Raw genomic sequence first — 21,874 nt, 5'->3', positions numbered from 1 at the left:
CAGGAAAGCCGACCCAGGTTACTAAGTTTTTTCAGCTAGATCAATTCCCTTATCTAGTTTATGATTAAGCCCAACAGGAAGAGAGGAGAAGAGAGCAAGGCTTTCTGCTTCCTCCCCATGACTCCCAGTAGTTATTCTCTCTCACTCTCCCTGCTCCAGATCACAAACTCACCCAACCAGCTGGTTCATCACAACAGTGTGGGAGGTGGCAGGGAGATGGCAACTTTCTTTCCCGCTATTTAGGTAAACCTAATCAGCTTACCATGCACAAAGATGCACACCAGAGCCAATGAAAAAAACCCAAACAAACAAAAAAAAACCCAAAAAAACCACACCCAAAAAACCACACTGGAAGAACACAGCTGGGGATATCCTCCTTCAGCAGGGCATGATGTAAGGATAGATGGAGTTAGAATCAGGAACTACTTTCAGTTAGTATTACTTCTAAAAGAAATGCTCCTCAACTATACCTTTCACAGCTCAGTATTACTAAAAAATGCATGTAGACAACTTGAAGCTAGTAGAGACAACAGCAGATAATTCCATGTAACAGTTCAGATCTTACAGTAATGCTCATCAGCTGTTACAGAAACAGCTCATATAGAAAGCATTCAGATCAGACACAGCAGAAGTGCTGAAAGAGAACTGCAGCTGCTAATTCCCCTGCAGCTGCTACTTGCACAGGTGACACCAAACATAAGCCTAAAGGTAGATGAAAACATCTAGTATTATCTAGTACTATGCCCTAAATTTTCCTAGCATAGAAAGCTTTCTAAAGTATTTATTAAAAAGAACTTAAGTAGTCAATCCTGAAGTTGGCAATTTCCACACTTATCTGAAAAACATTGCTTTGAGCTTTGAATGTTACAAGCAAATAAAAAGGCTTATATATGTGGAGTAGAGGAAAGACCAAATCTAGTATCCTAATGTTTTAACAACAAGGAAGTCCCTACAAATAAAGGTGCAGAGATTACTTGAAAACAGCAAGGCTGGAAGAGGAACAAACTCAGTCCAAGAACAGTAAAACAGCAACAAAATAATAATGTTTTTTAGAAGTAAGGAACAACCAACTGCAAGCCATTTGTCTTATATTTGTGCTAGATGAAATTTTTTTGTAAGAAGCTTTTTAAAAAGTGTTATCCATCTTTTTTATGTATATAAGTATCTCCTGTTCAATATACTAAAAGGCGATAACAGTGAATGTGCACTGAGTAGGCTCCAAACACTCCAAAAGTACCAAACACTCCTTGTAAAATTGTGAAAATTTGCACTTTGTGGTAATGATATGAACTGTCACATTTCTATCACTTGAGACAAAATTAAAACTTCTTAAAAATGGTTATTTGTACCGAAACCATGATCTTTTACATTTTTATGAGACAGCAAATGAAACAAACACTCTGAAAAAGCTTAAACATTTTACCATCAAGTTCACAAAAATGATCCTGTGAATCATCGTATCTTGCCCAGTCAATGAAAGCCTCCTTACTTTGGTTACTGGGGGAGGAAAAAGAATTGATTTTAAACTTTTAAAACAATGTTAATAAGAACTTCTGAAAGAAATACAACCCCCATTTAAGTTGGAAGTGGATTCTGAGTCAGTATATCTGAAACTTGAGAATATATGGAGCTACCCCTTGTTAATTGCACTGAGATTCAAGCAGGCATCAACTGCAGTACCTTCAAAAGTCAACTTAATGTTGAGACAAAGATTTCACCATTATTTGAACAAACCACAGTGGCTTCTCTTTCTTCAGTAAGAGCTTGGTAAAATATATTCATAGAATACATTTTTAACACATTTCAAAGTACTACTTCAGCAGTTGTCACTTCAAGGGTGGGGGAGGGAAGAATCACCCTATTTTCATAACCTGTACTTTCAGTAAAAGCTACAACTGTTAGTGCCTTACTTTTCACTGGGAGACTAGCTGTCTAAATCCCTCTTTGAAGCTAAAGCACTCTATGAATATGATTCGTACTAAGCCATTTTAATAACAATGGTGTTCCACTCATTCTAGCATTTTCAAAGGTGCACTGTACTTAGAGGGACAAATAGTTTGAAGTTCCCACACTGTGAAACACAAACAGTGCAAAACCTTTCTTCTGTGACTGTGCAGCACAGAACTACTGATGCTACAGTACTGACAGCAAAATGTAAGCAAACTTAAGACTGGGAACTCTGCTCCAGGGTGCAGGGAAGCACCTTGAAAGAACAAAACCAACCTATTCCATTTGATCAAATTAGCACCAGCTCAACTCTACAAACAGAGGCAATTCTACAACAAAATAAATTTCTAAGCTTCTGCCAAATCACAATAGGAGACAACATACTTAGCATTAGGTGAGGAAATTCTCTGGTAATTACCAACAGATGAGATTTGATAACCACAAGAAATACAACTTAAAAAGTAAAACAACTTAAAACCAAGATGATAATGCATTGCTAGGTAGAGAACATGGAGGATTACTTGCAAAGGACAAACTTGTCCTCCACTTACCTGCCCTCTCCTAGCTTTAATCATCTATCCTATTGTCATAAAGGCATTTTCTCTAGCTCTCCATTTACAGTCTCACATTCTTTTGCCTTATAGAAAAGGAACAGAATAGTTTCTTACTTCCCCTTAAAACACCACATACAAGGCAGAAACAGTCATTTTTTCATGGCACAAGAAAGAATTTCAACATCTTTACCAGGTAGAACTGCTGAAATTCGTGGGCAGACAACAAAACCTTCCATTAACAGTGAAGAATGTTTCTTCTATTTTTATTTTTCAAAAGCGAGGAATACAGTAGAGTGCTATGTTTTCTAGATGCTGTTCACAGTCTTTTGTACGCAGGGGCAACACCATCCTGCAGAATTCTCCCACCCAACCTTGACAGTGGCATGCAATAAGCAAGATCAGAGAATTGATCCAAGCTAAAAATAACTTTGCCAACAACAAAAGTAACTCAACTCCCTGATCTGGTTCACTGAATGATCACAAATAGGCACATCAGTGCAACAGTGGAACAAAGCAAGACCAAACCTCTTAATCATGCACAGTCATCTAGAACAATGAAGAGAGAAAAAGCGATTCTATTTGCAAGTTTCTTCTGACTCTTGATGCTGTAAGATACCTCTACTATGAGGTATCAAAGCATACTTTAAACAAAAAAAGTCTCCTTATCATTTAATAACTTTGCCTTCAGATGTTCTTGCATCATTTCCCATTTACTTTCTAATGGGTTATGGGAAGAATGAAGAACAAAAACCAGCCCATTAGACAGAAAAAATAAAATGTTCCTTTCTTACTATATTTGTACTGTTGATGTAAATCATAGCATACCTCAAGGTACTGTTAACTGCTCCCAGCTTGTTAGCTTGCTCACAGTCTTCCAATTCTTTGGAATTATTTGCTGCTTTTGAATACTGCAAAAAAAAGAAGTATTTAATATGCAAATGAATTACTGAATCCTCAAGAACAGGTGTCGTGAAGGGTATTTCTAAGTTTACCAGTGAGTTCCCTAATATTAGGGGAAATCTTCTTATTCTAGAAGCAGTATATGGTTCTGGAACATTTCTTACTTCCATTTTTTTTTTTTTTTACTGAAGTTCCTCAGGCTGATTTCACTCTGTGAATTTAACTGCTACAGAGAATTCAGGCAAGGAGGTCAAAATTTTGTTTTGTCTTTTGTTTAAACAAAATTCTTTTGTTATGTAAATATGCAGTGTTTCAGATACTTACAGTCTCATAAAAGGACCTTGAAAGACGAACAGCATCATACCTATAAACACATCTTTTTTTTTCCTTTTTTTTTTTTCCCCAAGTATAATCATACCCCAAGTTTTATTTAATTTCATTTCAGTAGGTATATTTATTAGTTTTGGCTATTTCCCCCTTATGTTGCCTTTAATCCAATTCATCAGCTCGTTTCAGATGTGCACAGGTCTGGAAGACAAGCTTTTTCAGCTGAACTCAAATTTTGCTTATTTTAAAGACAGAATTGAAATATATCAGCTGAACTTAGATTCTGAAGTATTTTTTTTAAAGTAATCCACTAAAATACTTAAATTCTGGAACACTTCTAAGGAAAACATTTGAAGACTTAAAGATTAGATCCCACTATTCTATAATAATATAGTTATGTAAGCAGAGAATTTAAGTCTGTCAGCTTAAAGTTCAAAAAGTTCTTCTATATTTTGGAACATAAAAAGTATTTACAGAGCTGTCTTAAAAGATAAACTCAATTTCCTCCATTTGGGGGTTTTTGGATTGGTTGAGGGGGGAAGGTCTGTCTATTTTTTCCAGACTAAACCTTAGGTCAATTAATAAAACGAATGATAAATTTTAAAAGAAAGAGTAATTCATTTTTGAGGACAGTTCTGTGGTCAAGATGACAGAGGCGAAGTACCACCACAATATGTATCCCTCAAAAAAAAAAAAAAAAAAAAAAAAAAAAAAAAAAAAAAAAAAAAACAAGGAAGTATTTAATTAAAACTGTTCAGATGAGTAAGCAAAATTATTTGCTTTTTAAAAACACATTTGCCTGAATCAACACAAGGAAAAACAGCAGAAGACCTAAGAAATAAAGGAGATTAGAAAAAACAAATAATTTAAATTGTGTAAAGGGACTTGCCCATACATATTTACCCTAGAAAGAATTTCTCACTCAATTTTCTTGGATTTGACTGGCATGGGACCTCATTCTTTAGCATTATATGGATGTTAAATGGAAAAATGGAAACAAAGAATGGCCTTAACCTAGACTGAAACAGATACTGCTGATGAAATAACATACTGAGATGCTGAGTAAACATTCTGCATGTCTAGAGTTGCACACCAATCCCAACCCTGAAGTGAAAAAAGGTTACTGCCAAGATTAGAATCCTAAATTTACGGTTTCTAACAAAATGAACATTCAGGTCTCAAAACAAAAGGTTTTTAGCCTTTCCTATTCCCCAGTGTTAAATAGCAACAGTTGTTGGATTAGTGCTCTCTGACCCCTTGACAAGATCAGGACAAAATTTCTGTTCTTGCCAACCAGGATCTCCTAAGGCCAGTTACTGAAAAAAAAAAAAATAAAAAAAATGAAAAGAGAAGGGCAGGAAGTAAATTACAAAGTTGAATGTTGTAACCTGGAGTTACTGTATCCTGTCCCTTGCTTCAAAGATTAATACAGCTTTAATGTCTAGCCACAGAATATGCATTCACCACTCAAATGAAACAGAACTATAGAAAAGGAAATTACTGTGTGCCTCTAGCGCACTATTTCACAAGTCTTATGGTGGTGTCAAGAATTAAAAAGACATCCTCTATTGCTAACTGCACTCCTATGGGGAAGCTGTACAAGTGTAACTTTGGTCTTTACAGCTAGATGAACCTTCCAAAGAACTGTTTTCTTCACTGTTCAGCAAACAAAATAAATTTCCCACAAAAACCTAAATAAAGCTAGAAGTTTACAAGCCCCTCTACATTAGGAGAGAAAGGCAATGGAAACTGGACAGAAGCCACAGAAAATCTCTCCAGAGGATTCTATCATGCATGTATCTATTCAAGAGATTACAACTCTCATTATTAAAAAGATGCCTTTGGTTATTTTCAGCTTTCCAAGACCAACACTATCAGGATGAGAGAGAAACTGGACACGTATGTCCTTGGGGTAAAAAACCACTCCCTTTTTTTAACCCAGTACTTTACAGATAAGCCATAAGGTGCAAGACTTCCCCAAATGGGAAACTGGCATAAGCTAATAGCACAGTACTTGTACAGTGCTTGAAACAAAACATTCATACTACAATGAATTTGGTATTTCCTTAAAAGGGATATTAAAAGAGATTTTCAATTTTTAACTGGCTCTATGGAAGATCATTTAACTGAACCATAAGAAGTAAGAAAATGGCATAGGTAAGCTTTATGTCCATTCTGATGACAACTTTCACTCAGAAATATTTGCTTCTCTAAGAGACCAGCAGCACATATTAGTGTCTTCTACTGCAGATTAAAGGTACGGAATTGCCTACCTTTCTGTAGCTGGTTTCAACAATCTGCAAGGCAACTCAAAGGAAACCACTGTGGTGAACATACAGCAAATTACAGCTTTCCAAAGAATCTATTCCACTTTCTTTATTGTGGTGCAAGCAAAGGGCATCTGTTTTTTCGTCATAAATCCAATTTGATATGCTCATGTGAAATATCTAATGAACAGCATACTCCTTAGTTACTATTTAACAACTTATTTATGGCTCTCAAGATTAATCAATCAAGAAGCTCAAATGCCTGCCACAAGAATCCTTTCCGAAACAGTCTTTGAAGTCTTGCAGTCTCTCTCTTTAGGAGGCATTATGGTATTCCAGGAAGCATTTTCTCTACAATCAAACTTGGAAGATACAAGAATAAATGAAAAAGAGAACTGGCAACAGATTATTCAGCTAAAACACAAAATCTGCTGCCCAGAGATAGTGTCAGCTTTTTAGAGCAACTACTGCTGCTTGTGTTGGAATGGCAAACGACTGACATTTAGGTCACGTCAGTGAGAAAGATTTTTCTTCTCTGGTTACCAGGAACCTTTAAATGAAGAGGCAGTCTTTACTTCACAGCGAGTTAACAATGTATGTATAAAAGAAATAAGATTTCCTCTTGAGCTAAAGTTTGGACAGACTTGCCTGCTCTGTTGCAGACAGCAGAGCACAAGTCATCAATTCACAATGATACATCTCAGCTATCTCTGATAACATTTCTTGGCATGAAATCTAAATCTAATGCCAACAGTCCTTTTCATAAGTCCTTTATGATGTGGTGAACCACACTCAGTCTGCCCAGTGAGGCAGAAGGCACTGAGGAGGATAGAGGTACAATAGTTAATCAAGAAGTGAGTGCCTACAACACAGTCAAGGCACTCAATAGGAAGATCTCTCATTGGGGCACCATTATCCCATCAACTGCTAAAATCCTCATTCTTGGATATTGGGGTGTGTGGGTAGTGTTTCTGCTCTGACCTCTTTTCCTAGGCATATATAGCCTCTTGACTTATTTGTCTTTGCTAGGATCACTTGGTGATCTAGGAAGGATGGCTTGGAGAGATGCAAACAAAAGCCAACAGCACAGACTGACTGCTTAAGTTTGCACTGGCCACTTGGCCTAAACAGTCTTTAGACTAATGAGCAAATAATCTCTGGACTAAAGACCTCTTGAAAATAAGGCATAGCAGAACTCCATCATTCGGGTTCTTTTAATATTAGATGTTGTGATTATTTATGATGGTTAAAAAAGAAGGAGCTGCTACTGCCTCTGTGCATCTTAGTCTACAGCTTTTTAAAAGGTGGCCTGTACTCAGCAACAATTTTGCATCAGGCATTCTGTGGCCATGCACTGCTGTCCCTTGTTATTCATTGATTGAGCCTGCACCAGCTCTTCAGCAATGACAGACTCAAAATTACACCATAGTACCAGCTATGTCAGAAACACTACTACACATAAAGGTAAAAAGGTAAAGCCACATACAGGAATTTATCAGTTATCTTAACTATTTCATCAGTATGCAAACACTGAAGGTTTGTAACATAAAAGTCTCGTACCTATTATAAAGTTAAGATTAAAAAAAAAATCAGAAAGAACTTTGAAAATAAAGGAGTACTTACTTTATTAGAGCTCCCAGCCTTAATTCCAACAGGTATCTTACTCTAAAAACAAAATAAATCACAGCTTTTACATTGCTCATAGAAATATTTAAGCTTGATTAAAATCTACAAATTAGGTATCATTCCTATAGAGGTCAAAGCAAACTTATTTTTTTAAAAATTAACTTGCTCCTTTACCTTCTTAACGTGTTATATCCAAAACAGTGCTACAGCTTACAAAAGAATTAGAGCTTATTCTTGAGGCTATCTGCTTTATTCACAAAATACTGTGGCTGTATTTCTACTTTTAGAATGGAAAAGGAATTTGTTGCTTTCACTTAAATTTCTCACTAGTAAGTATAGTAACTATTGTACTAGCTGCTGAAAATTGGCAAATTTTTAACCAAAACCCCTCTTTCTATTATATATTATTTGATCCATACCTCAGGACAAGGCTCTACATGACAATCTTTGATAGAACAATGGCCATCATCAGCCCAAAATGGGCACGGTCTCTTCAGGTTGACCTAAACATAGAAAACCAGAAGTTTACAATCCACACTTAAATAAGGCAACTGTAGAAGAAAGCTCTCAGTATCAGGAAATCCTTTAAATTAAAGAGAAGATACAAGGAAAAACGTATTATATAAAATACTTTAAGTCTAGGGGAGTTTGGTCTGTCATTTGGTTTATTTTAATAAGTCTCTCTAACTCCATAAGATGAAGCTTTGTGCAGTAAAACTGTTAATGATAATGGTCTCCAGTGAATCAACACAACCACACAGCATATTAAAGCAAAAATTAAATCTCTCACTACTAAATTGAAACTGAAATTTACTAATTCAAATACGTGCTTGGATGATTTTGGATTTCAAAATCAAACTAAAACCAGATTATTATTTTAAAATGTTAAAGATATTCCTCAGTCAAAAAAACCCTGATAAGACTTTTAGCAGATGGTACAACTTCTACGTGGAAGTGATGACAAATATCTTCTCATTACAGTTCAAACCTTGCTAGCATAAATATAATAAAAGCAGAGATTTTAGGTTACTTTCCCCCATTTCCTCTATTCAATGCACAAACACCATTTCAAGAAAAAAAGAATGCAAAATAACTTTTTGTACTTGTTCATTTGTACCTTTTTAAATAAAGAAAAACATAGTTTTACATGCTACATCACCTTCACAACAAGATCTATTTTATAAAACTTTCACCTCCCACCAATTTCTACCAAAAAAGACCAGCTAACATGGTCAAATTACAACCTGCTTCAAAGCAAACTCTCACAATAAAAAATGGTTACACTGAGAAAGATACAAGTACCTAGGCAGCCACAGTTTTTACACAGAAGAAGGCTGTAAAAAAAGTATACTGCTGCCTAAACTGCAGATTAACTCAGAAAGAACACATGCAAATCAAGATGCACAAGTCCCAGAATGACTGAAGAGCACTGAAAACTAGTACACACACAAACTGAGGTTGTACAGTGCTTGTACTTTTATCAAATCAATCATGTACTGCCTACACAGAACATCCAATCTTCTTCAGGGTATGAGGTATTGGATTTCATTATTATCACTCAGAGTATTATTCAGTCCTTTCATAAATTAAAAGACCAATTTTTGATCATAAGGTTTCCACAGTTTGTGTGTTTTGATGTATAAAACTACAGACACAAATGTTTATTTCTTTATTTCTTTCATTGGGAAGTGTTCGACTATTTAGAAGCCACCTAGCACAATTTCTGCAAGATACTATGAAGTTTTTTCTGGCCTTTAAATAAAAACTACCTCATCCATTCAGTACTGTACATTAAGGTCCTGTATACCACCTCACATCATTGCCAGGGGCAGGGGAAAAGGACTTTCTCCCAGGGAGAAGAGGTTCTTTCCAGTTGAGAAAACACAGCAGAAAATTACACTTCTCTTCTTATGCCCTCTGTCATCAGTAGGGCTGCTGTTACTGCTCATTTTCTCATCTCATTGCTGTTTCCAGAGAACTGTTCTTATTTCAACCCATGGTCTTTACCTTTTGTGCCTCCAATTCTCATCTCCATCCTGAGGTAGCACGGAGAGGGAAAGGAAAAACAGGGGAACGAGAGCAAATGGTGTGTGGTATGGTGGGGAGTACCATTCCTAAACCACAACACCCACCTTCACAATTTCCACATCCATTTATGTGCTGAAAAGCACTTCCATCATTCTCCACAAGGATATCAAAAAAGCTGTTGCTTATTGAAACAGCAAAGGGTGAAGAACGTTCTGACTGACTTGCTCAGTTTGCTTGTTCAACAGAAATTCTTCCCTGCCACCACTGGAAGTACCAAGTGAAGTGTGGTGCTGGGTGGCCTGCACACAGGCCCTTGGAACTGCCCATCTATTAGGAAGATCAGTATAAAAGATGAGGCAGGATTGCAATACACCTTTAGAGTATAATCTGCAGAACTGCAGTTGAAATGAACATTAGCTCTAAATTTGCAAGATGAAATTACTGCGGTAGGAAGTCTCATATACCTGTTGCTCCTCATCCTCACACACTTTGTTTTGTATCTTTCTGTTGACTCTGGAGAATCTCATTACCACTACTATGTGATATATTAGTACTGAGGTTGCACATATCCTGTTTCTTCTGAAAAGTGAATTTAGAACTATATCATGTAGCAGGAGATTCAAGGTGCAGTTACACATTACTGCTTGCTCAGGCTAGAAAGGGAAGAGTCTAGTGCTTTCTTCTCCTTCTGAGTTTAATATTTGTCCCATTCCAGGTCAGTTAGATGACTTTTTACATCCTGAGGAGGAAAAAACCCAAAACCAACAAAAAACAAAACAAAACAATAAAAAGCCCAACAAAATCAACAAACCTTACCAACAAAAACCCCTACCAAACGAGAAACGAAAACACCCAAACTTAAATATCTACCAGGTTAAAGAGATGCATTGGCCTGAGAGGTAAAAAGTAGCAAAGGGGCAGGATGCTGCCCTAGAAGAGTGTGAACTCCTTTTTCCAGAGGTAGGCAGCCACTTGATTAGCTCAGTCAAAATGCAACTTCACTTTCAAGTTAAGCATATCTGAAAACAGAAGTATTAGGCTTCAAATCTTCGTTTGCATATCAGATCGTAATATATAGAAAAAAAATGTTTCAAGTATAAAAAGTAATGTTACATACTACTTGAAAAAGAAACAGTTCTACCTATTTTTCAACAGAATAACAGTTTTCTAGATAGCAAAAACTAGTATCAGAAATAAAACAGCAATTTATTAGAAAAGTAAATCAAGGCAATATTTCCATTTCAAATGATACACATTTCTTAGAAGATAAGCACTGCATGCTGTCACAAAATTGCTAAAATATGACACTTTTCCAGATGCAGCAGTACAAAGGCACTATCTTTAAAATTACCACTTATCAATTGAATGAAAGCAGTCATGATTTACTGTCACTGACTCCAGGATGAATATAGCAAACAAGACTTACTACCAACATAACTGTCAGGGACTGAGAACCTGCTTCAACCAAATTGAAGAGCTATGGGCTTTTAACAGGCAACTTAAAACTGGCAAGTTGACTTGATACACAATTCTTCCTATATTTTCGGTGTTTTATTTAAATTATTCAGGGAAAAAGAACATTTGAAGTGTACCTTGTAATATCTGAAGTAATCACGTTCTTGCAATTTCTGTATTTTGGGAAAGATCTTGAAAGTATTGAAGTCATCAATGCTTTCTATGTCACATAAACAATCATCTAGGACTCCTGTGAGCTATTGAAAAAATACATAAACGTTTTTATTTAATATAGAAATAGAATATTAACTGCAGAAAAATACTTTAAAGAGAAAAACATGGTAATAGAAAGAAATACTAGTAAAAATGCAGTTTCATAGCAAATATTGCTTATCACAAAATACGTTGTAACATACCTCAAACTCAAAGTAAAACTGTAGCACTTTGAGCTTAAGCCCACCTCCAAATGCATTGCTAAATCAATGCTAGCGAGATTAACAATTTCACCCCTGAAATTTGTTGACGCTTTCCACATACAGAACTTTCTGAAGAATAAGCAACAAGATTTTTCCAAATTACAAACATGTGGTATATTAGCAAAGTTGCATTTCAACTGTTCTTCTACCAAATGCTCACGAGTCGAACTGCCTAAAAAAACCCCTACAATCACACACTGTCATCTTATTTTCATATTTCTTCTCAAAGTGTGAAAACACTCATCTAGTTTCCTTAGAGGCATGGGGAAGAGGAGCGTAGGTTCTTCTGTACCCAAGAAGTTTGCAATTTCACAAATGAATTCAACAAATAAATACAAGGAAAACCAGGCACAGGGATCTGTATTGCAATGCTGTGAATCTATCATGAAACTGAGTCTGACTTTTCCAGGTCTCATTCTTCTTCTTGTGTCAAGACAGCAAGCTGTACTGCTACTGCCCTGGGATAAAACCACCTCTGTGAAAAGCAGCGCACACTACAAGTGCAGAAGTTCTACTGCCAACACAGAAAGGGAAGGCAGGACTGCATGCAGCAGAGAGGACAGCTCCAACCAACCTCACACACTGGGCTACGGCAACACTCCTGTTGAGACCCTGGCAGTGTCTTCTTGAAAAGTGTGACACTGAAAGCATGATTCTGTGAACAGTTATATAATAAACTCCAATAAATCTAAACTATCTCTCTTAGGCATAGCTTCTTAAACTACTACAAACATGTATGAAGGCTTCAGATATGTTTATAAGGGAATGGAACCAAGCACTGGAGCTTACTGCTTCTGTTCTTCAGCCAGACGGGAAATTCATTGACATCCATTATGGCCCAGAAATTATTTAAAATAGAAATGCCCACACATCTTATATCTTGCATGGGATTAAAAGAACTTCCAACTATTAAAATGTTATGTGGAAAAGGAGACAAAAAAAAATTTTGTGGCTTCTTTTTCCTCCACAGATTTCACACAGATGAGATTATGAAAACATCTAATCTGTTTTATGCATGATAAATCACTCCCGTACTTTACAGAACAGATACTCTTATATAACCAAGCTTGATGTGAAAGAGCTACTAGAAACCAAATTTTAGGCTTCTGCTCCGTTATGAAGCATAAAGGAGGCCTGGAAAATGGATTTCCCCCAACCCTCTGTGAGAATAAAGAGGTGAGGATATGGCAATAAAGCCCACAAGTGGAAAATTAACCTTATGTAGATCCTACTTTTCCTGAGGCACTAAATAAATTGTCACAATTCTGTAGAGCAGATATGGCAATGAAGTAAAATTAATTTAAGAAAAGTTACTTTAAGCAAAATTTTCCCCTGCTATTATGCTTGCCTTGTTAATGTTATCCAACTTCAAACCTGGGCAAACAACTGTCAAAGAGCCAATGTGTAATTACAGGTTTTTCACAGTCCACATGACTGCCAGCTTCAAAGCCAGTCTTGTTATTAATGATGCTTACAGAAATAAAACCCCCATGCACTTCAATCTAGAATAATTTTATTTAAAATTTCAACTTTTCTTATTGATCACACAGGCAGAAATCTGTAAAGGTGCAGCCTTTACAGGTAACACCACACCACAAAGCAAAAAGTATAACGTTTCATTACAATATAAAAAGGTGAAAAGGTAACTGAACATTTTGCTCAAATATAACTGAACTGTATAAACAGGATGATACAAGAAAGAGTTTTTTGGACTGAGAAGATAAAGAGGAGGAAAGTAACTTGATGATCAGCTCATTAGACTATCCACTGCTTACAAAAATAATTTTACCATCTATGCAAAATGGAAAATGCTTTTTCAGGGAAAAAATGTCCCAGATAAATGCAATAGTTACACTCAATGAAAAATCCTCATGACAAAATAAAAAATTGCAGCCTTTTTATTTAACTAAGACCTCAATTTTAAGAGCATATTTGAAAACGCAGTAGTTTACCTAGAGCAAAGAAGTTTTGGAAATTATTCCTCCTCAAAAACTAGAACTGATCTAGGAAATGATGAAGAGAAAAATTAATTCAGAGTACCAGAGCAAGCAAACTAACTTTTCCATTTTTTTTTCCTCACAACTTTTCAGAACTGGAACAGTTAGCTCCCTGTATACATAAAATAGCAAAATCAATGTTTCCTTGGAAAGCATGCTCTAAAATTAAACTAAGTTGTATCTGTACCAAACCACAAATTATAAAACCCTTTAACAGCATATATGAAACACTAATGCTGCACAGCATGGTGTCAGTTCACAGCACAGTGATGCAACAGCAACGCTGGCTTCAAGTACCCTAGTCAGAGATTTTTCTAATTAGTCAAAGTGCAGGCTTCAGTAGTCTCACTTATGATGGAACACTCCAAGAAAATGCAGAAAATTGTTTCATTTTTGTCAACATCTGGATCTTCCAATTAATTTGTTTTTTTTTAAACTGGGGACACCAAAATAAGAGCAGTGTATTATAATGGTTAAAACTACATATTGCAAGAACTACTTTGTTATTCAAGCAATTAGTACTTTGCCTTTTTTAAATTGAACTACACTTAGTCCACAATATAAAGTCAAACTGCACAGTAAGTTATCACACTTTTATTACAATGGACAAGTATCATGGTTTCTTTTCATTTGTTAATTACTTTGAACTCTACACTAAACTATAAAAGCATTCACCTACTATAATTCGTGTTCAAGAAGTCATCTGACACTACGTAGCTGCTATTTATTTTACGTTTCCAATATGCTTATCAAAGTACTTCCAGGTTTTGTCAAACCTAGTTTAGTTCTTAAGAGGGTATTAGAGCTATACTGGAGAAGTGAAACTTTTAACTTATCTTCTCCAAGCTAAATCAACCTTTCAGAAGAAAAGGTCAATGTCCAACCTGCATCAATTTCTCCTTATGAACTGTAGAAAAAAACCCCACAGTCAGCGCTTTAATATTAAGGAAAAAGCTTGAATAATTGGATAGAATAATAAGCATTCTATTCATATAAACAACCTTATTAGTATTATCGGGTTGTTGTGCTTTAATTGCTTCAACAATTAGAAGACCACCTGGGACACCTTGTTTTGTTCCTTAGATGTTTTACTTTGCCATGGCTGCAGAATGAGAGAACAGCCTCAGGTAACATGACTCCAAGAACTATGGGCTAGCTTATCTTTCCCTGCACAAGCCAAACTCTGAACACAATATGCCAACAATCTTATGAAAGAACAACAACCAGTCTCTCTGCCAAGCATCACAAAAAAACCCCATGCCACCTTATTAAGTGCTTCTTTAAGAATTCCATTTCAATCAGCATTTAGTTATGTTAAAATAGTTACCAAAATAATGTAAATCAGAAACAAACTCAACTTACAACAACAAAAAAAGCTGTAATAAAAGTTATTTATGCTACTGTCATCACTGCGTTGGATGGCCACTCACAGTATAGAGTATTATACAACATTAAAATTTAGAAAATATAAGAAAAATAATAATCCAGAGGACAAGGTTTGCTCCACGTGGACGGTGTATTCCTCTATAAACTCACTCCAAGGTCTTTGGCCCAGCTGAAAGCCTCTCCTACCTGACACCAGCTATCATTTCAGTCACGGTCACACGGTGGAAGAACAGCTCCTATCTACAGACACCTGCCCTCCTAAAGCTGTGAAGGCAGCTTGCAGAAGAAAGGAGTCTTCTCATCCTTGCCTGTAATGTGGGCAAACAGACGCGACCAAGCCCGGGCACTGACATCACCATCGGAACATACAGCTTCTCACAGACTTCATCAGGGCACCGAACTTTCTGCCTGAAGCCACGGGCACAATCCAGCCTAGAGCTCCTCAGCGTACCCCGCCGACTGGCGCTACCTGGGGCTCCCAGTCCACCAACTTCCCCCGCAGACCGCCGGCATGGGCGCCGGGCCGGAGCCCGGCAAGTGCCAGCCGCAGGGTGTGGAAGGGGAAGGACGTGGGCTACAGACTCTAAGAAGAAATTCCCCGACGTCTCCGCGGGGAGCCCGCACATGACACGGCCCAGAGCTGCCCTCTCCCCCAGGGCCCCCCGAAGTGACCGCACCTCCCGCCTCTCCGGGAGAGCTCCGCAGCCCTACCCACAGCCAGCGGCATCCCTGGCCGGCCACGCTCCCTCCCCGCTCCCTGCCGTCCCGCCAGCCGCCCGTTCCTACCTGGGCCTCCGCTGTCAGGATGCAGCCGAGCACCGCCAGCAGCCGCGCTGCCAGCCGTGCCCTCGCCGCCGCGCTCCGGCCGCCGCTCATGCTGCTGCTGCTGCTGCCGCCGCCGCCGCGACTGACGGAGGAGGGGGCAGCCCTCGCCCCGCCGCCGCCGGCACAGGAAGGAGAGGGACACGCCGCGGGTCGGCGGCGGCAGCGTCTCCTCCCGGCGCGGCCGCTCCTGCGGGCGGCGGGACCCGTCGGGCGGGGGCGCCGCGCTCCCCGCGACCCGCCCGCGGCGCCGCCGCGCGCTCCCGGGATCCTGTCACGAAGCAGCGGCACCACCGCCGCCACCCCACTCCAGCACCCGCCGCTCCCGGGCCGCCGCCGCGCGGCACGCCGGGAGATGTAGTTCCCGTCCCGGTCCCGGGGCCGGGGCGGGGCGGGGCGGCGGCGCCCAATCGGAGAGGACCACGCGCGCCTCCAAAACAAGTGGCGGCGGCGCGCGAGGAGGCGGCTGGGCGCGTGCGCGCGGCGGCGGGAGGGCCGCGTGAGGAGGGGCGCGCGAGGGGCGGCGGAGCGGGGCTGAGAAACCCGCCCGGGCCAGTGAGTGCCACTGTATCCTCCATCCCAGCCTAAACTGAGGCCAGGCCTGTGCACCCAGGCCAAGCCAGTCTCAACCAGTTTAGCCCAGTATCATAGAATACCCTGAGTTGGAAGGGATCCACAGAGGTCACCACAGTACAGCTCCTAGCTCTGCACAGCGCCATCCACAAGAGTAATAGCACGTGCCCAGGAATGTTGTCCAAACCCTTCCTGAGCTCTGTCAGGCCTGGTGCCGTGACTGCTTCCCTGGGGAGCCTGTTCCAATACCCGACCACCCTCTGGGTAAAGAACCTTTTTCTAATATCCCACCTAAACCTCTCCTGACACAACTTCAGGCCATTCCCTCAGGTCCTGTCACTGGTCATGAGAATGAAAAGATCGGTATGTGCCATTCCACTTCCCTTTGTGGAAGACCACAATGAGGTCTCTCCTCACCCTCCTCTTCCACAGATTGAACCAACCAGTTGTGTCTCAGCATATCTCCCTATAACCCCAGTCTAAATCTGGTCCAGTCCCTACCACCCAGTCCCGACCTGTATAAAGCAGTTTGGCCCACCATATCCCAGTGCACTCCAGTATAAGCCAGCAGGCTGGGACTGTGCTGCCCCAGCGTTATGTGGGTGAGTTGGGCAGGACCACAGGACTCCCTGCCTCACTGTTGGGACAGCTCAGAACTAATCTTTTGCTCCCAACAGTTAAATGTTCATCTGTAATTAATTTCCAGAATTGCAAAAAGTAATATTTCTGTGAAAAACTTTGAGTGTTGCATTGATTTAATGTGCGAGGTTGCTGCAATTAGGATTTTATTTTCAATTCAGATGCTAACTCAGGTTCTTATTAGACCCTTTCATTTGGAGACTACCCCTTTGCTGGAGTGTGGAGACAAGCTTTACGTCTAGGGTAGCTACCATCAGAGAGCTTAAACGTTTTAAGATTGATCTTTGTTATTTACTTACAAATTAATTCAAATTAGGTTTCCATTACATTTGTCCTTAAGGGGCCAGTATGTCACAGATTTTTGCATTGCTGAAAATGTGTCGAAGGGATGGTGTCTAGGAATTACAGAGACCATAAGATGAGGTAGGCAGTAGTTAGTCTGGTTCCAGGGAGATGATGTAAATGCTCCTTTCTTTCCTCTCTGGAGTACAGGCACTGCAACATAATGTGGGAACAGAGAACCTATTCCTACTTCTATCATCAGTGGAGCAATGCATTAGCTAGATATTCGAGAAGAAATTAGCAGAACAGCTAGTGTTAATGTTTACATTGCCAGAGTTTGCTCTCAGTATCAGTACTCCATACTTTATCACAAGTGGTTTGTACTTCTCACAAAGAAACTGTTTCTATTCAGCTGATTAAGGTGAATTCATTGTATTTGTTTACATTTTGTACCTTTGATTTTGGAAAAAAGTTTCCATCACGAGTATTTAGAAAAGCCCTGAAACCTTGGAAGAATAAAGCACTGTTGCATACTTGGGCTACTTAAAGCACTCTAAAAGTTATAAGTAAACCATCATATTTTTAAGTCATAGAATTTGCTTTGTTTTCAGTTCAGAACACTCTAGGTTACAGAGGGTACTTTATTTCTTCACCTCTGAAGTGCTTGTATCAGAAGTCAGTTGTGGTTTAGGTTTTTACTACCATTATTAGAAGGATTAGGAATTGGCTGTAAAATATATAATGGATAATTTTAAGAGGCAATAAAAGAAATATTCCTTTTATATGTAAGTATTATCTAAGATAGCAGAGCTGAATGTAGCTTAACACAGTTTTCTACACTCTAGGGTATTTTCAATCTTATTTTATGTTTTAGTGTCAATTTAAATCTATGAATGCTACTTTACTTGTGGTATAAAAATGTCTAAAATACTCCAAACATAAAAATCCTAATAGAGGATTTCTGTGTGAAATCAGTTTCAGGAACGATCTGCAATCTTACAATTGCAATTAAAACCCAACAGCATAGTACAAAGTTGTGTCTACTAAGCCTCTTTTAAAGAAATTTGCCGCAATGTTATGAAATTTTAGCAAGGGCTGAGGACTGGGGAGAGGGATAATCACAGTTTACAGTTTGCTCGGGCCATTAAGAGTCTGGCCTATATGTTTAATTTTTCAGCGTGGTTGTCATAGGAACAAACATCTCCTGTGATTTCATAATATGCACTGCTGTTACACATGTGGACAGTTTCATTTACAAGCACTCATGTCTTCTTTGTATGTGCAAGCAAAGAAAGGCTTGAACACAGGAACTAAAAACAGTATTCAGAACACAGGAACTAAATACAGTAAAAATGTATTAAAGAATTGAGTAAAGCACATCAGAGTCACCTTTTCCTCATGACTCTGTTATTCTCTAGCATAGGCACAGATCTGGGTGCACGAGAGAGAGAGTCTTCGAGTGGATGCAGCAAATCTGCAATCACCAAACTGGCCCCTGGCCTGAAACTGATCAAGTCCTGCAAGTTTTATTGTATTACCTCCAATGGTGCTTTTTAGCCAGCTCGTGTTTGCCAGAATTGAGCTTACAGACTCTGGCTGTAGACAGAAATAATGATCTATGGGCATCAACTGTGTAAAAATGGATCTAAGAGATTATTATGGACTGATTTAAGTGAACATACATGGTAAAACAGGGTGGCTTCACATTTCCCATTAGGAGAAAGTTGAAAAATCCCAGCTGTTAGGTTCATTAACTAGATTTCAGTAATCTGAAATGTGGATTTTTATTTTGAAACTTTTTGCCCTTGAAACTTTTGCCTTTATTTATTTTTCCAAATTAACTTTTGAGTGAGGCCTTCCTAAACTTAGGAGAGTAAACCAGAGGAATCAATATGTCACAAACTTCTGTTCAAGTCTGGCAAACAGCCGCAGTGGGAGGGCAGTGCCTGTTGAGCAATGGAACATCTTGTGGTAGTCTAGATTTCAATGATACAGCAAAGCACAGCTGTGGGTAAGGACTTTCAGTAAACCACCTGATGGAAGTACAGAAAGCAGCCAAGTACCAGGGCACATGAGCTCTGTGGTCTGTCAGGCCTCCTGCCATGAAGAGCTTGTACACCCTCAGGCCAGTTCTGTCCTGCTGTCATTAGGCCTGATACAAGTTATGCCTCCTTGCAAGTCATGCCACACTGACATCTTGTTCCCACCTACTGATGTCTGCCTTAAAACCACAACCTATGCTCAAGTCTGCAGCAGTGGGTGCAAATATCTTCTGAAAAGTACCTAGGGATGTCTAGGGTTATTGCAGGAGCGTGGCAAAACACTCTAAGTGGCAAAACAATGTGTCAAATTCAGTATAGTGCTAAAATGGGGTAAATTTTTAATAACAAAATACAGCAATATTTTCACAGGGACTATGAGGAAAAAAGCAAGAAAGATAGAATGCAGTAAAAAATAAAGAATAGCAAACTACAGGGAGGAAGTACATTTTTTAGGAAGTTTTTGTAGGTGGTGAAAAACTAACTACAAATCTTAGCTGTACACCTGTATTCTCATTTCCATGTTTCCTGTGTGTGTGTTTGTTGCTTTGATTTATCAGCCTTCTGATGTTTTTGCATTCTGTACTGGAATTTTCACACTTGTAAAATAAACAAAGACTAATGTTTGGTAAATAATACATTCCTTCCAGGAAGAAGGACAAATTGACCGATTTCTGGGTTGACCAGTGAGGTCACAAAAGCGTTAACCTCATCTCCCAATCACTAGTCAAAGTCCAAACACTATTTAAACCCCAAATCAGAACAAACTTTCTTCTTTTTCTCCCTTCTCAATTTGACAAGTGAGTGTCGTTCTTTTTGTATCCTCTAGTAACATGTGTTACAGCTGGACGTTAACAAAGTGCATTGTGTAGTCTATAACAGCATGACCTGAGTGACTAGCAGAAGTCATCTATGGAGTATTGACATTCCTGTAGTACCTCTACTTTTTTTTAAGAAGGATTAGCAACACAGGAATGAGCTACTATCTCTATCAAACTTCTGAGCATAGTGGGTGTGATGAAAATACATAATCTTGTTTAAAAAACCACCTGAGATTTGTGCACTTGCTCTTTCAGTGTGCGTGCTTATCTGTCAGCAAATCTGACCGTGAGGTATAGATCTCATCTAAATTGTACATTTATGGAAACAAGCAGCCAGGCAGGGGGACTGTGCTGGTCTCTCTGCAGAAGCATAAGCTCAGCCTGAAATCCATCGTGTTAGGCTCAGTTTCAACATGTCAATCCAGAGAAAGCAAGGGTTCACTGTTTCTGTGGCATGTGTTTGACTTGGACGCAGCACAGCTCCTGGAGTGGTGGGAACATTTCCCCATCATGCAGTCCTGTCAGGCAAACAAATTATCCACAGGCTTACATAAGATGGTCTAGGTATGTGTCATTTCTTACATTTTCTCCATATAGTGCTGTTTCTGTCAATTAAATGTCAAAATCGTGATGTTCCTCTAAAAGAACTGTCAAAGAGCAGACCAATATCATTATTGGCAAAGAAAGTAGTTTTAACTTTTTGGCTGCTGGTTAATTATTCCTTCTCCAAAGCAGCCTCAGAATTTTCAAGAACTTTTCTAGCAGCAGTCTGAAGCTGCTGACAATTAAAAACTATCGAGAAGACACTGGGAGAGAAAATGCAGGGAGGTTTCTTCCTAAATCTCCTGAAATACAGCAGGAGTGAAGAGTTTATGTTGACATAGAGGTATTTTACTCAATGTGAACTTCCTTAAGTGAAGACGTTTAAAATGTGGAAAGCAAACAGATGAGGAAGAATAAACAAGGTTGCCATGTGATTGTGACAGGCCCACAGTTGCCATGACTATTGGCAACCTGTGTCGAGGCATGGGGAATATTACTGATCCCCTGTGTCATAGTAGCATTTGTGATCTGGAACAAAAGTCTCTATTTCCATGTGGAAAAGCTACAGAGGATCAAACTGTTTGAGAAAAATGGTTTTAATTTTTTGTTTGTTTTTCTGCGGGTGGTTTGTGTGTATGTGGTTGGTGGGTTTGGTTGGTTGGTTGGTTTTTTTGTTTTGTTTGGTGGAGATATAGAAGTTGTGTTTTTTATGTCCATGGTTTTGTCTGCAATCTTCTTCTCAGAAGATGGGAAGCCCCTTGAGACTGTGTTAATTGCTATTTCAAACAACAATTCCTCCAGCTGTATATTACCAGATAGTTTGTACATCTTTGAGAAAAGCCTCTATCCTCATCAAATATGGCTGGGTTTTTTGATGGGGTCAAGAGGAAAGGAGTGGGAGATCTGCATAGACTTGATTTGTGAAAACTATTTGAAATTATTAATTCTGCATTTGAATGAAAATTTACAAAATTCTGAACTCTTCCCATTATGATTAGTTATGCTGAATTTAGTAGCCTATAGGGTTACAGCAAGATAAGTTACAGACAGTACTTAGGTTTAGAAATTTGATGAGAGAATTAATCCAGCATTCTATGGAATATCATTGCTTAAAGTTATCTCAGTCTGGACTTAGCCTTTATGGTACAGTTGTATTTAGTTTTGCCAAAATAATTGCTGGCTTTCTGCACTG

At 39.0% G+C, this 21,874-nt stretch overlaps 1 protein-coding gene across 1 annotated transcript in view; it reads right to left on the bottom strand.

The window, feature by feature from the left end:
• Window positions 1–16,070, bottom strand: part of ERO1B (endoplasmic reticulum oxidoreductase 1 beta) — a 29,283-nt gene extending 13,213 nt beyond the window's left edge. Inside the window, exons 1-6 of the mRNA XM_066315677.1 lie at window positions 15,750–16,070; window positions 11,242–11,361; window positions 8,041–8,124; window positions 7,619–7,660; window positions 3,327–3,409; window positions 1,424–1,497 (exon numbers count right to left, since the gene is read on the bottom strand). Of these exons, the coding sequence (XP_066171774.1) occupies window positions 1,424–1,497; window positions 3,327–3,409; window positions 7,619–7,660; window positions 8,041–8,124; window positions 11,242–11,361; window positions 15,750–15,839 (493 nt within the window). The 5' untranslated portion in view covers window positions 15,840–16,070. The remainder of the gene's footprint in view (window positions 1–1,423; window positions 1,498–3,326; window positions 3,410–7,618; window positions 7,661–8,040; window positions 8,125–11,241; window positions 11,362–15,749) is intronic.
• Window positions 16,071–21,874: the final 5,804 nt, after the last annotated feature.

Source organism: Sylvia atricapilla, chromosome 3 (assembly GCF_009819655.1).
Source record: "Sylvia atricapilla isolate bSylAtr1 chromosome 3, bSylAtr1.pri, whole genome shotgun sequence".
NCBI classification, from domain to species: Eukaryota; Metazoa; Chordata; class Aves; order Passeriformes; family Sylviidae; genus Sylvia; species Sylvia atricapilla.
The sequence above is the reverse complement of the archived record's forward strand: the minus strand, read 5'-3'. Positions and strand labels throughout refer to the sequence as shown.